Below are 16,079 nucleotides of genomic sequence, written 5' to 3' on the forward strand. Positions count from 1 at the left end.
CCTCCATCTGGACTAGTTTCTGGGACATTGGAGGAAGGATTCTCTCTGCTGTTGTAGCTCTTAATATCTCCATTTTTGACGTTGCATTGATTTCTGTCACTGCACTTCTGTGACGTGCCTTGGGATGTTTTTTCTACATTGAAGGTGCTATATAAATGCAAGTTGCCATTGTTTAAGGCAAGCTCAGATATATTACATGTACGAATGCCTTTCTTCTGTGAGCTTTGGTACTGAGGGGGAGGAAGTTGGGGACACCAGCGAGCCTGTTACTGAGGTGCTTCTCTGTTGCCTATGTGGAGATATTCAATATCCTCCTGCCACTCACTGATATCCTCAAAACCTTATATCCACCTCTAAAGATTTTCTAACAGAATTGGAGTTTTCAGTCCTCTTCAGGTGTAACAATTTTTTTGGAGTTGAGCTACATCCTTCTCCCAGATTATGCTGTCCTGTGGCATCAGCCTCAAAACATTCCAGGTGTAAAAGATTCTCTGTAAGCATGAAGACAACATTTTTATTCCATTCAGATTCACTTATGCATAAACTAAAGATCTAATCACAATGAGGCATTAAATATTACATTCATACAGGGCTATGGGAAGAGAATGGGGCAGTGAGATTAGTTTGGGTTTGATACAGGGCCATGGGGAGAGAGTCGGGCAGTGGGATTAGTTTGGGTTTGATACAGGGCCATGGGGAGAGAGTGGGGCAGTGGGATTAGTTTGAGATTGATACAGGGCTATGGGGAAAGAATGGGGCAGTGGGATTAGTTTTGGATTGATACAGGGCTACACGGCCATTGTGCCTGTCCCAGCTCTTTGAAACACCTGTTCTTCCTCCCTGTAAATCAGTCCCGTTAATTTTTCCTTACTTTTGAATCTGCTTCCAGATCGTATTAATTCTCTGCATAAAATAACAAAACACTTTGGAAAATCTGAACTGTCTTCACCAGGGAAGGAAAAGGGAGGTATTGTTCTCAGTCACACATTTTGGTCAGAACTTATTCCAATCTCTAAAATTCATAATCAAATTTTCCCAGATCCTGTGGCTACAAAGTTATTTAATGCAGACATGAGATCATTACAAAACAGAGGGTCACTTATTTTACAGAAAAGCAACATGGACAAGACAAATACTCTACTGTGTAGTGCAAACACGATATTCTTCCATAGATCCACCAAATTCAGACTTCGGACACTGGATCAATATTACGCTGGCAGTGATGCAGCAATGATTTCACCTGCTTGCTAATCATTTCGCTGCTGGACAGGAGGGAATAATTCCTCCCTCACCTGCATTAAGGTGGCGAATGGTTGCTGCTGGAAGACCAGAAGGTACGAGTGATTATCTGACTGGGCCAGCCTGATGCAGGAGGGGAGAAAACATGCGTACAACGTAACTGAATTATAGTAGTGCAATAGGTTCACCAATATCCTTCAGGGAAGGGAGTTGGACACCTTTACCTGGCCTGGCCCACAAGTGGTTAACTCTTAAAAGTCACTCAGTTTCCACAGTAACTGTGGATGGCCAATAAATGTTGCCCTGCCAGCATCACCCATCCATTCAACGATGAAAAGTAAAATACAGACGTCAAATCACATATGGAGTTACAGCTTTTAACATCACAAGATTGTCATCACAAATTCTCTCACTAACACAGGAATAATATTTTAGAAATTGTAAACACAGAGCCAAGGAGAGATTAGAGCAGAACCACACAACACTACAAACACACAGCAGGTCGGTCCATCACCATCTGTAGACAGAACAGACTGGCTAACGGACTAGGTCACCACTAGAAACAAAGTTTGAGCAAACACTGATTAAAAGGTGATGGTGTGGGGAGAGGAATGACTCCAATTAAAGAGGAAGTTCACGGGAGGAATGTGATACCATCTGAATAAGCTGGTAATTGTTAAAAAGAACTGTGAGTCAATGGGAAGACATTAAAAGAACACAAAAGACAATGAAAAGGCAAGAAAATTAGGAAATTGCAAAAACTAGTAATGAAAGGCATCTGTTGGTGCAGGAGGGCTGAAATGGAAAGAAACAATCGGTTCACCTGCCTGAAAATAGATCAGTGTTCAACCAAACACAGACACACTCAACTATCATCCAGTATGGAAACCTGTACAGCACATGCACTGTATTGGAGCACTTCATTCTGCTTCTTCTAGTAAAAACACAATTCAAAATGGATTCAAAGTCACAGTAAAACTTTCAACATATAGTATACTGTTTATACCATGACAGCAGTGTCTCTCTATCTGAGAGAGATTTAATTTTGGTTACATTTATTATGATTTTTAAAGGGCCCAATGATTCCTCTGAGTGTAAAATAGGCTGGGCAATGTCACAGCTGCTATGTAACGGAGTGCAATATCAGAAATACATCGCACAGAACGTGTGGTATAAACGGATACTTTTTGTTGGCAAGTGCTGTACATTAGCAGTCATGTATCATTTCTATTTCCAGTCTCAAGCAGCACATAAAGTCGTCATTAGACAGGTTAAAACCATATACAACTACTTGGACACTCAGTCCATTCAAGAAAAAAAATCCTGGTGATTTATTGTAAATGGAAACTAAACAAGTTGGGAATACATAGCAGGACTGACAGTATCTGTAGAGCGACAAGACTGGTTACTAGTTCTGGAGTGTCGTCTTCATCATTTTTACATCCGACCAGTCCGAACATCTGTTGTCTTTTCATAGATACCAACTCACCTGCTGTGTATTTCCACCATTTGTTGTTTTAATTCACTTTTCCAGTGTTTCTTTTTAACTGATCATTACTTTTGATTTTAACTTCAGACAGCAGCAATTTCAGACCCATGTGCACATTTGTTAGATGGATATGCTTCTCCAGAGGGGGCTGCTTGAATCACAGGCATGTTCAGAATGAAGCACTTTTTAGTTGGTGCTTCCTGGACGCCAAGATGAGCACTTGGTGCTCACTGACATTCGACAGGATACCTCACGAGAAGTTTCCAAATGAAATTATCAGTCTAAAAAGGCAGTAGGAAACGTAAAATGCAAATTCCATCATTGCTCGGAATTAAACGTCACAATATGACACAATGCGCAATACTGTACGACAGCTATACAGCAGGTTTTCCGACTGCACGCTCCCAACAAGGAGCTTCACCTGGAATAATAGTCAGCACAAAATCTCGTGGGCACAAACCGTGGTTTTCTTTGTCTGTTAAAATCTTGGACTGTGCTTGTCAATTTCCCCAATGTCTACTCAGATGGGAGGGAGGGGGTGCTAGGAAGGCACGGATGAAAGATGTAACCCCCCAAGTGTGCGCTAGTCCAGGGCAGGCTGAAAGCGCTACCTAGTGGTTACCATCCAAAGCCCCAGAACTACATTAGCAGCTAGCAGGGCACTGCCAAACAGCAAGATAAAAAATCCAACGAGTTCTCGGTTCTGCTTCTCTACAATCAGAGAACTTAGCGTAGCTTCCAGAAACGAACTCAACATCCACTGCCCATCCAGGGCAAAACAGGGCACAGCATTGATGACAGCTAGAGCTCCAGAGAGGGAAATCAGGTATCTGGGACAGTACAATCAAGGAAACCAATCATTACTGAACTGTTTATCATTTTCACATCTGACCAAAAGCAGTTTTTTACTTATTAATTCTCAGGATAATTGTTATCACTGGCAAAGTTCCCTTCATTAGTGAACCAGTTTATTTTTTGACTAAACCAACTGTTTCATGGCGGCTTTTACTAATACCAGCTTTTTATTTCCAGTTTCTTTTAAACTGAATTAAATTTTTTCAACTGGCACGGTGGGATTTGAACTCATGTTGGGTGGATTGTTAATTCAAGCCTCTGGGCTGCTAGTCCAGTAATATAACCAATACCATACCTTAGTTCTACTGCCCAGCTGCCAGATGACTGCACAGTCTAACCTAGTTTCAATAGTTTTCTTAATTTTTGTTTTAAAAAGAGACAATGCACAACCACTTAACTATTAAATGGTGTACTCCCCAAATGATCAGCACCCCATTTCAAAGCTACAAAGGGGTTTTACCCTGCTTATTAAATGGCATAACAATGGATGACGACTAGCCAGAATGAATGGAGAGAGAAGAGGGCACAAGCAGTAGAGAAAGGATGACCGGAGCTGCAGCACAGTGCAGAGGTGTGGCTGGGTTGGAGTTACTTTAGTTTTGAATCTTTTTAGTGCAGCAGGACAGTGCCAATCTGTGTTGCCCAGAACTTGCTTGGTGGGAGAGTTCTTGAAAAGCAGGACTGTCGATGATAACCACAGCTGAAAGGGCGGTCTCCAGGATGGACTCACTCAAACGTTGTTGTGCTTGAGAAGCAACTGGGAACACACAAGAGCAGGAAGGAAAAGAAAGGCAGAGGAAGGGAAGTGGTGACCATCTCCCAGGCGGGAGAGGAGTGTTTCAGGGAGACTGAAGCTGTCAGATTGATATAGAGCGCTGTATACTGATGACACAGACAAGTTCAGTAATTTTGGAGGGAAATTACATGGAACACCATAAATCATGGAACAAGTACTCACAGAAAGGTGTAAACAGAGCAGGAAGGCCTTGGGGCAGGAGGGTGGGGATTTCACCAGGTAAGGCAGGGAACAGGGGCAAATCTTACAGGGGAGGAAAAATCGAAGCAAAGAAGGGGTAAAGCAGTTTACAATAGTACCGAGGATTAAGGGGTTCTGTTATAGGCTTTCCAAATGATGGAAAGTTTGGAGACTGTAAGTAGTGAAAGACTGTTTGCACTTGTTAGTGTATCGGTCATAAGGGGAAACAGATTAAGGATCATCACTGGAATAGTGAAGCGGGAGGTTAGAAGATATCTTTTCACACCAACTGTTATTAAAACATGAAGACCTTTATCACAAGGGCCTATTGAGGTAGAGGCTAAACACTGTTTCAAAGAGATAAGGATAAGGACTTGAAAAGGAAGACTATAAAAAGATGAGGGGAGACGATGGCGTAGTGATAATGTCATTGGGCTAGTAATCTAGCGGCTCAGGCTAATGTCCTGGGGACACAGGTTCAAATCCCACCAGGGCAGCTGGTGGAATTTAAATTCAATTAATTTGGGCGGCGCAGTGGTTAGCACCGCAGCCTCACAACTCCAGGGACCCCGGGTTCGATTCTGGGTACTGCCTGTGCGGAGTTTGCAAGTTCTCCCTGTGTCTGCGTGGGTTTTCGCCGGGTGCTCCGGTTTCCTCCCACAGCCAAAGACTTGCAGGCGATAGGTAAATTGGCCATTGTAAATTGCCCCTAGGTAGGTGGTAGGGAATATGGGATTACTGTAGGATTAGTATATAAATGGGTGGTTGATGGTCGGCACAGACTCGGTGGGCCGAAGGGCCTGTTTCAGTGCTGTATCTCTAAACTAAACTAAACTAAACTCAAAAAAAAATGCAGGGAAAGGGCAGGAAATAGGATTAGATAGGCAGTTCCAGTTAAAGAACTCAAACTGACACAGGCACGACGGGCCAAACTTCTGAGCTTTAATACTATGACCGCAAAGACACAACCCTTAATTTTGGCACAGCTGGTTGAGGCAGCACAAGAATTCAAAAAACTACACCAAAATGCTGAAACACAAGGCACAGGTTTCCCAAAGACTGAGGTATGCTCCTGTGGCCTGGGAATTTCTGGCCTATAGATGAAGGCCACAAACCTGGCAGCATGGGTCAATTGGACAGATGAAAGGGGCACTGGGGGAAACTCCATTGCTAGTATTTGGAGTCGAATAGTGCAGATTCAAATCAACTCTTCTCATTTGCACTCAACTTATTCTGTGCACTTCAAACGCAATTCCATCCATCTCTCACTGGCAGCTATGTGGTTCTGATAATAAGAAAAGGATACTTGCAAAATGTTTCAATCACTACAGGGATGTCCAGGTGTAGAAATCCAAACCGTGGCATGTAGTTGGTAAGGCTCACTGTGAACAAAGAGGTACATATCATCATCACAGGAAGCACATCAAGAGCATGAAATAGCCCTATCAGCCCTTGAGGCCTCAATCACCCTCCACCCCCACAAGTGAGACCCCAAACGCCACCCCCAGTGAGGCCCTAATCGCCACCCCCAGTGAGGCCCTAATAGCCACCCTCAGTGAGGCCCTAATCGCCACCCACAGTGAGGCCCTAATAGCCACCCTCAGTGAGGCCCCAATTGCTCCCCCCCCCGAGTGAGGCCCCAATTGCTCCCCTCAGTGAGGCCCCAATCGCCCCCCCAGTGAGGCCGCAATCGCCTCCCCCCGCCACCCCAGTGAGACCCCAATCTCCAGCCCGTGAAGCTCCAATCACCAGCCCGTGAGGCCCCAATCACCAGCCCATGAAGCTCCAATCACCAGCCCGTGAGACCCCAATCACCAGCCCATGAAGCTCCAATCTCCAGCCCGTGAGGCCCCAATCTCCAGCCCATGAAGCTCCAATCTCCAGCCCGTGAGGCCCCAATCTCCAGCCCGTGAGGCCCCAATCTCCAGCCCGTGAGGCCCCAATCACCAGCCCGTGAGGCCCCAATCTCCAGCCCGTGAAGCCCCAATCTCCAGCCCATGAAGCTCCAATCACCAGCCCGTGAAGCTCCAATCACCAGCCCGTGAGGCCCTAATCACCAGCCCGTGAAGCTCCAATCTCCAGCCCGTGAAGCCCCAATCTCCAGCCCATGAAGCTCCAATCACCAGCCCGTGAAGCCCCAATCTCCAGCCCATGAAGCTCCAATCACCAGCCCGTGAAGCCCCAATCTCCAGCCCATGAAGCTCCAATCTCCAGCCCATGAAGCTCCAATCCCCAGCCCGTGAGGCCCCAATCTCCAGCAATATCACGATGAACGTCATTAGGATATGATGCATTGTATCAAGTTGTGAAAAAAAACTGTTAAACACAGGGGCTACAGCCTGATGTCAGTTTCAGAATTAAACAGAGGCTGTTAGTTTTAAATCTGGATTTCAGCTTTCATCTATCAACAATCTAAATATATATAACTTCTTCTACATTCTAGGACTCAATATGAATCAAAACATAATTCATTGTGTAGCCCTAATTGTTTTAAAAGATGGTTTTTGCAAGGCATACAAACAGTTCAAAGGTGATGGAAAGCAGCAGAGCATCTGTTCAGCACAAATCTACACTTACCGAATTTTCACTTTATCTCATTCCATTAGAGGAAATGGGTGAAATTGCATTAAACTCAATTACAATGGGTGAAGTTAATTGATATGAATAGACTCATAGAACACAAAAGGAGACCATTCGGCCCATCAGGTCCATGCCTGCTCTCCGTGGAGCAATTCACTCAGCCCATTACTCTCCTTTATCTCTGTAGCCCTGCAAGTTTATTTCCCTCAAGGGCAGCATCCAATTTTATTTTGGAATCATTCATTGTCTCTGCTTCCACCACCCTCATAGGCAGCGAGTTCCAGGTCATTACCACTCACTGTTTAAAAATAAGTTTTTCTCACATCCTCCCCTGCACCGCTTGCCCAAATCCTTCAATTTGTGTCCCCTAGTCCCGTACTATCAGTGAATGGGAACAGCTTTTCTTTGCCTATCTTATCTAAACCTGTTATAATCTTGTATACCTCTGTCAGATCTCCCTTCAATTTCCTTTGCTCCAATGAAAACAAACCCAGCTTTTCCAACCTAACCTTGTAACTAAAATCCCTCATCCATGGAGCCATTCTGGGCAATCTCCTCTACATCCTGTCAAGGACACACACATCCTTCCTGAAGTATGGTGACCAGAACTGGATGCAATACTTCAGTTGAGGCCTAACCAAAGCTTCATAAAGGTTCAGCATAACCTCCCTGTATGCAATACTTCTATTTTTGAAGCCCAAGATCCCATATGTTTTGGTAACCACTCTCTCAATACGTGCTATCATCTCCAAGGATCTATGCACATGAGGCCCCAGGTCCCTCTTTCCCTGTACACTCTTTTGAACTGTACCATTTAGTCTCTATCACCTCTCCCTATCCCTTTTTCCAAAATGTATCACCTCACATTTCTCTGTATTAAATTTCATCTTCCTCTTGATGCCCATTCTGCTACCCTATGTCTGTCCTTTGCAGTCGAATGGTATCATCCTCACTATCTGCCCCACCTCCCAAGTTTGGTATCATTTACAAATCTTGAAATTTTACTCTGTATTCTATTATCCAAGTCATATATGTATATCAAAAAAAGCAGTAGGCCTAGCACTGGGTAAAATGCATCACCATCAGAGTATATATAAACAGTGTGAAAAAAGTGAGCAGCAGAAACTCTACTTTCATCCTAGGGTCTTAAAAGAAGTGGCTAGTGAGATAGTTGATGCTTTGGTTTTGATTTTCCAAAATTCCCTAGATTTGGGGAAGGTTCCATTAGATTAGAAAATGGTGAATGTAACACCTTTATTCAAAAAGGGAGACAGAAAGCAAAAACTACAGGCCAGTTAGCTTAACATGTATTATAGGGAAAATGTTAGAAGCTCTTATTAGAGACTTTATAGCAGAGCACTTAGAAATATTCAAGGTAATCAGGCAGAGTCAAGATGGTTTTGTGAAAGGGAAGTCATGTTTAACCAATTTATTGGAGTTGTTTGAAGAAGTAACATGTGCTGTGGATAAAGGGTGGATGTAATTTTTTTTTGGACTTAGATTTCTAGGAGGCATTTGATAAGGTGCCACATCAAAGGTTATGGCGGGAAATAAAAGCACATGGTGTCAGGGATAACGTATTGGCATGGATAGACATTTGGCTAGCTAACGGGAAACAGAGAGCCAGCATAAATGAGTCTTTTTCTGGTTGGCAAGATGTAATGAGTGGTGTGCCACAGGGATCTGTGCTGGGGCCTCAACTTTTTACAATTTATATAAATGACTTAGATGAAGGGACCAAAGGTATTGTTGCTAAATTTGCTGTTGACACAAAGATAGGCAGGAAGTTTTTAGTTTAGTTTAATTTAGAGATACAGCACTGAAACAGGCCCTTCGGCCCACCGAGTCTGTGCCGACCATCAACCACCCATTTTATACTAATCCTACACTAATCCCATATTCCTACCACATCCCCACCTGTCCCTATATTTCCCTACCACCTACCTATACTAGTGACAATTTATAATGGCCAATTTACCTACCAACCTGCAAGTCTTTTGGCTTGTGGGAGGAAACCGGAGCACCCAGAGAAAACCCACACAGACACAGGGAGAACTTGCAAACTCCACACAGACAGTACCCAGAATTGAACCCGGGTCGCTGGAGCTGTGAGGCTGCAGTGCTAACCACTGCGCCACTGTGAAGAGGACATAAGGGGGCTCCAAAGGGATATAGATAGGTTAAGTGAGTGGGCAAAGATCTGGAAAATGGTGTATAATATGGGAAAGTGTGAAATTGTCCATTTTGGCAGGAAGTATAAAAAATGAGCATATTATCTAAATGGTGAGAGATTGCAGAGCTCTGAGATGCAGAGGGATCTGGGTGTCCTCATGTATGAATTGTAAAAGGTTAATATGCAGGTTCAGCAAGTAATTAGGAAAGTTAATAGAATGTTATTGTTTATTGTGAGGGGAATTAAATACAAAATTAGGGAGGTTATGCTACAGTTATACAGGGCATTGATGACAATGCCACTGTGTACAGTATTGGTCTCCTTATTTAAGGAAGGATGTAAATGCATTGGAAGCAGTTCAGAGAAGGTTTACTAGACTAATACCTGGAATGGACAGGTTGTCTTGTGAGGAAAGGTTGGACAGACCAGACTGGAGAATAGAAGATTGAGAGGCGACTTGATTGAAACATATAAGATTCTGAGGGATGTGGAAAGGATGTTTCCTCTTGTGGGGGAATCTAGAACTAGAGGTCACTGTTTAAAAATAAGGGGTCAACCATTTAAGAGAGAGATGAGGAGAAATGTTTTTCTCTTAGAGGGTTGTGAGTCTTTGGAACTCTCTTCCTCAAAAGGTGGTGGAAGCAGAGTCTTTGAATATTTTTAAGAAAGAGGTAGATAGATTCTTGATAAACAAAGGGTGGAAGGTTATTAGGGGTAGGCGAGAATGTGGAGTCGAGGTTACAATCACGTTGGCCATGATCTTACTGATTTGCAGAGCCGGCTTAAGGGGCTGAGTGGCCTACTCCTGCTCCGAATTCGTATGTACCAGGTTTAATCACTGGCCTGATCACATTGGTTTTAAAATAATGTAATCACAAAAATTCAGAGTCATTCAACATGTTCCAGCAGCACAACAACTATTATTTATAACCTTTAATGCAGGACGGTACAGTGGTGCAGTGGTTAACGCCACAGCTCCAGTGACCTGGGTTTGGTTCTGGGTACTGCCCGTGCGGAGTTTGCAAGTTCTCCCTGTGACCGTGTGGGTTTCCTCCGGGTGCTCCAGCTTACTCCCACATGCCAAAGACTTGCGGGTTAATAGGTAAATTGGCCATTGTAAAAAAAAAATTGCCCCTAGTGTAGGTAGGTGGTAGGAGAATTGAGGGAAGGTGAGGATGTGTGAGGGAAAATGGGATTAATGTACTATTAGTATAAATGGGTGGTTGATGGTTGGTGAGGACTTGATGGGCTGAAGGGCCTGTTTTGGTGCTAGATCACTCCATTACAAATGTCACAAGGAGCTTTACATACATGCAGAAAGATGATACCAACCCAAAGGAGGAAAGATTCGCAGAGGTGACCAAAAGCTTGGTGAAGGACGTGGATTGTAAGGATAGTGTTAATTGGAGAAGAGGGAGGTGGAGAGACAGTGTGGAGTGTAGGCAGCTAATGGCTCAGCCACTGATGACAAGGTAAAGGGCAGGGGAGGGATGCACAGGAGATCAGAGTCATGGATGAACTGCAAGTTCATGGAGCACACTATGGTTTGCAAGGCTGCAGGGAATTATAAAGAGAAGGGTGTAGCCATGAGGAGAGATACTTTAAATCTGCAGAATATTGGGAACAGCAGCCAATGTAGGTCAGAGTGGATGGGGGTGACAGGGAAGCTGGGCAGGTTTCAACAAGCACAGCGATGGACATAATGGAGGCTATGGAGAATGGGAGGACAAGCAGTGGTGTTAGTGTAATTGAGGCTTGTGGAGGGTGAGGGGTGACGAAAACATGGGTGAGGTTTTTAACAGCAGATGGGCCGAGGTGGGGCAGATGTTACAGAGGGAGGCGGAAGTCAACGGCATTTGTGAAGGCAAGGATACGATGTCTGAAGTTCAGCACTGGATTGAATGGATTTCAGAGGCTGCAAAACAGTCTATTTCAGCCTGAGGCAGTGGCCAGAGATGGAGTAAAATGAGTGGTGAGAGAGGAGATTCTATGGCAGAGACTGAAAGCGAGAGCTTTGGTCTTCCAATGTCTATATGGGAGAAGTTTGCAACTTGGGGGGAATAGTTTTTGCAGGGTTTGACACAGATTGAAGTGGGGTCAGCGAGGGAAGTGAGGGATACTGGTACAATCAAAGCAGAGACGGTTTAATGCCAGTCTTCTCCTCTCCACTGAGGAGCACATTATTGTTGCATGACACACTATTAATGGCCTGAGTTAGAGGAAAACTTAGAGGCAAAACAGGGAAATGTAATTAAATATGTCTGAACTGGGAATCAAGCACTGAATTAATTGAGGTTCCAAACAACAGTCCTTTACATCCCAGTGGTTGAAAATATCTCACTAATGGACTAGGCCATGATTCCCATGTAAGATTTCGAGCTATTTTCCCCCACATCACTGGCCACAAGAGGGGCTGACATGTAACCAGTTCCCAGGCTCTGCCAGCGCTGCTCTCACTGGGCACTAAGATGTGGGAGTGAGTGTGGCGCAGGCTGACTCATCTTCTCAGCTGCCCTCCCCTCCCTTGACAGACATTTCTCTAGATACTTGAGATCAGAAGCTCGTTTAGGACAGAATCAGCAGCTTGACGTGGATCTGGCCATACAGCCAACTGTCAAGTGCAGAGGCTGTGCCACCAACTACAAGAGTCAGCCTTGGCTCAGTGGGTGGCACTCTTTCCTCCGGGTCACAAGATTGTCAGGTCAAGTTCCACTCCAGAGACTTAACCCCATATGGGGTAGGCGGTGGCGTAGTGGTATTATCACTGGACTAGTAACCCAGAGACTGAGGTTATTTCTCTGGGGACATGGGTTCAAATCCCACCACAGCAGAAGGTGGAATTTGAATTTAATTAATAAATCTGGAATTAAAAGCCATGAAACCATTGTCGATTGTTGTAAAAACCCATCTGGTTCAGTAATGTCCTTTAGCCCTCTGAAATGGCCTAGCAAGCCACTCAGTTGTATCTAACCGCTATGAAGTTAATAAAAAGGAATGAAACCGGACGGACCACCCGGCATCGACCTAGGCACCGGAAACGTCAACGGCAAACCCAGCCCTGTCGACCCTGCAAAGTCCTCCTTACTAACATCTGGGGGCTTGTGCCAAATTTGGGAGAGCTGTCCCACAGACTAGTCAAGCAACAGCCTGACATAGTCACACTAAACCCGCAACCTCTATCAACTAGAAGGACAAAAGCAGCAAATACATGGGAACACCACCACCTGCAAGTTCCCCTCCATGTCACACACCATCCTGACTTGGAACTATATCGTCGTTCCTTCACTGTCGCTGGGTCAAAATCCTGGAACTCCCTTCCTAACAGCACTGTGGATGTACCTACCCCAAATGGACTGCAGCGGTTCAAGAAGGCAGCTCACCACCACCTTCTCAAGGGTAATTAGGGATGGGCAATAAATGCTGGCCTGGCCAGCGTCGCCCACATCCCATGAATTAATTAAAAATAAAAATCCAGGTTGGCATTTCAGTACAGTACAGAAAGAGTGCTGCACTGTCTGAGGTGTCACCTTTCATTTACATTAAACTGAGGCCCATCTGCTCTCTCAGGTAGACATAAATGATCTCATACAAAAACAAGAAATGCTGGATTCACTCAGCAGGTCTGGCAGCATCTGTGGAAAGAGAAGCAGAGTTAACGTTTCGGGTCAGTGACCCTTCTTCGGAACTGACAACTGCTGAGTGAATCCAGCATTTCTTGTTTTTGTTTCGGATTTCCAGCATCCGCAGTATTTTGCTTATATAAATGATCTCATGGTGTCCTGGCCAATATTTATCCCTCAAACAACACCTAAAAATACTGGATTTAATAGTGTCATATTTTAATTCTGTTTATTCTGGAAAATGCTACTATTTCTCACTTTCCGACACTGGCTACACCCACCGATTCACCTAACCTTTCTATAAGCCTCCAGCCGTCTACCCACATTGTTCCTCACTTTGCTGATGCCTGATCTGGTACTACTAGTTCATTTTAATTTTATTCCCTCCATGCTCATAGAATCATACAGCACAGACTGCTGTGTTTCCTAAATTACTACAGGGACTACACTCCAAAATTACTTCATTTGGCTGTAGAGCATTTTGGGATATCCTGAGGTCATGGAAGGCGCTATATAAATGAAAGACTTTCTTTCTATACAGCTGTACTTTGAATAGGGACACAGCAAGTCACAATGAGGAAAAGCATGAGAGCCTTGGCTTTATTTACAGGTTATAAATTGTTGCTCTAATTTTATCATAGTAGATGTAGAGAGGATGTTTCCTCTTGTGGGACAATCTCGAATGAGAGGTCATAGTTTTAGGATAAGGAGTAGAAGATTTAAAACAGAGATGAGGAGCAATTACTTGTCTCAAAGGGTCGTGAATCTGTGGAATTCACTACCACAGAATGCGGTGGATGCTGGGACATTGGGTAAATTTAAGGAGGGGATAGACAGATATTTAATTAGAAATGGGTAGAAGAGTTATGGAGAACGGGCAGGAGAGTGTTGAGGTCAAGATGAGATCAGCCATGATTGTATTGAATGGCGGAGCAGGTTCGAGGGGCTGAATTGCCGACTCCTGCTCCTAGTTCTTATCACCTTCTTATGCCAGGCGGACCAAAATCACCCTCAAAATATCCATCTGAAATTCCATTATGAAGGGATAATAGGGCCTGGTCCATTACATATTCTACTATTCAGCACTATTGATCCTTGATGCAGAAATGAATGCTTACAGAATTATATTTAACGTTACAAACCTGCATATTGAAGATGCACAGGGTGTCCTATAAATAACATATCCATGGGAGACGAGTGTTTGACTCTGATCAGTCTGGTTTGGTTTTCGACAGAAGGTTTCACACACAGGCTGGGCAGGACCTCCTTCTGACAGTCTGCATTCCTCTGACACACCTGGCTAGATCCAATGGCTTTCCTGGCCGCTAGACAAACATACTGCAAACACAAACAAACACATAAGGGAGAGTGAGGCACAGCAGGTCATACACAGCACGCAGGAATGGGAATCATTCAGTTCTAATTGCCTATCGGTGGAACTATCGAAGCCCTTCATCATATTAAAGACCTCGATCTGGTTTTCTCTTTTCCACATAACTGCACCTTCTTAAATTTGGTGACAACCTTGTAAATCTATTCTGTACTTTCTCCAGTGTTTCAATATCCCTTTGGATGTTCCCCTTAAACCCCAAGCAGATGTCCATGATCAATGTAGCTGATCCACAAACCATGGGAGCTGAGCGGCAGTAGATGGAGGTGCAGCGGCAACAGCAATAAATAGAGTGGGAGACAGGGCCCCGGACATACAGAGCTGAGCGACAGCAATAAATAGAGTGGGAGACAGGGCCCTGGATACACAGAGCATGGAGCTGAGCGACAGCAATAAATAGAGTGGGAGACAGGGCCCCGGACATACAGAGCTGAGCGACAGCAATAAATAGAGTGGGAGACAGGGCCCCGGACACACAGAGCATGGAGCTGAGCGACAGCAATAAATAGAGTGGGAGACAGGGCCCCGGACATACAGAGCTGAGCGACAGCAATAAATAGAGTGGGAGACAGGGCCCCGGACACACAGAGCATGGAGCTGAGCGACAGCAATAAATAGAGTGGGAGACAGGGCCCCGGATACACAGAGCATGGAGCTGAGCGACAGTAATAAATAGAGTGGGAGACAGGGCCCCGGGTACACAGAGCATGGAGCTGAGCGACAGTAATAAATAGAGTGGGAGACAGGGCCCCGGACATACAGAGCTGAACAACAGCAATAAATAGAGTGGGAGACAGGGCCCCGGATACACAGAGCATGGAGCTGAGCGACAGTAATAAATAGAGTGGGAGACAGGGCCCCGGACATACAGAGCTGAGCGACAGCAATAAATAGAGTGGGAGACAGGACCCCGGATACACAAGAGCATGGAGCTGAGCGACAGCAATAAATAGAGTGGGAGACAGGGCCCCGGATACACAGAGCATGGAGCTGAGCGACAGTAATAAATAGAGTGGGAGACAGGGCCCTGGACACACAGAGCTGAGCGACAGCAAAAAAAAGAGTGGGAGACAGGGCCACTGACACACAGAGCACGGAGCTGATCGACAGCAATAAATAGAGTGGGAGACAGGGCCCCGGATACACAGAGCATGGAGCTGAGCGACAGCAATAAATAGAGTGGGAGACAGGGCCCCGGATACACAGAGCATGGAGCTGAGCGACAGCAATAAATAGAGTGGGAGACAGGACCCCGGATACACAGAGCATGGAGCTGAGCGACAGTAATAAATAGAGTGGGAGACAGGGCCCCGGACACATGTAGGAAAGGTTTTTAACGAGTTTTTTGTCTCGGTCTTCACGAAGGAGAGGGGGCTGATGCAGACATTGTAGTTAAAAAGGAGTGTGAAATGTTAGATATGATGAGCACAATGAGAGAGGAAGTACTAGAGGGTCTGACATACTTGAAAGTGGATAAATCGCCAGGGCCAGATGGATTGTATCCCAGGTTGTTAAAGGAAGCCAGGGAGGGAATAGTGGATGCTCTGAGGAGCATCTTCAAATCCTCACTGGATACAGGCGAGGTACCAGACGACTGGAGGTCTGCATTGTACCATTGTTTAAAAAGGGTGCAAGGGATAGACCAAATAACTATAGGCCAGTCAGTCTGACCTCGGTGGTGGGTACATTATTAGAATCTATTCTGAGGGACAGGATAAACTGCCACTTAGAAAGGCACAGATTAATCAGGGATAGTC

The 16,079-nt window shown here is 44.9% G+C and overlaps 1 protein-coding gene across 1 annotated transcript in view; it reads right to left on the reverse strand.

Annotated features, from left to right (window-relative positions):
• Window positions 1-1,045: 1,045 nt before the first annotated feature.
• The window catches only part of mbtps2 (membrane-bound transcription factor peptidase, site 2), a 61,259-nt gene continuing 46,225 nt past the window's right edge, over window positions 1,046-16,079 (reverse strand). Inside the window, exons 9-11 of the mRNA XM_068040123.1 lie at window positions 14,075-14,270; window positions 5,866-5,941; window positions 1,046-3,558 (exon numbers count right to left, since the gene is read on the reverse strand). Coding sequence (XP_067896224.1) covers window positions 3,336-3,558; window positions 5,866-5,941; window positions 14,075-14,270 — 495 coding nt within the window. The 3' untranslated portion in view covers window positions 1,046-3,335. The remainder of the gene's footprint in view (window positions 3,559-5,865; window positions 5,942-14,074; window positions 14,271-16,079) is intronic.

Source organism: Heterodontus francisci, chromosome 10, assembly GCF_036365525.1.
Source record: "Heterodontus francisci isolate sHetFra1 chromosome 10, sHetFra1.hap1, whole genome shotgun sequence".
In the NCBI taxonomy this organism is placed as follows: Eukaryota; Metazoa; Chordata; class Chondrichthyes; order Heterodontiformes; family Heterodontidae; genus Heterodontus; species Heterodontus francisci.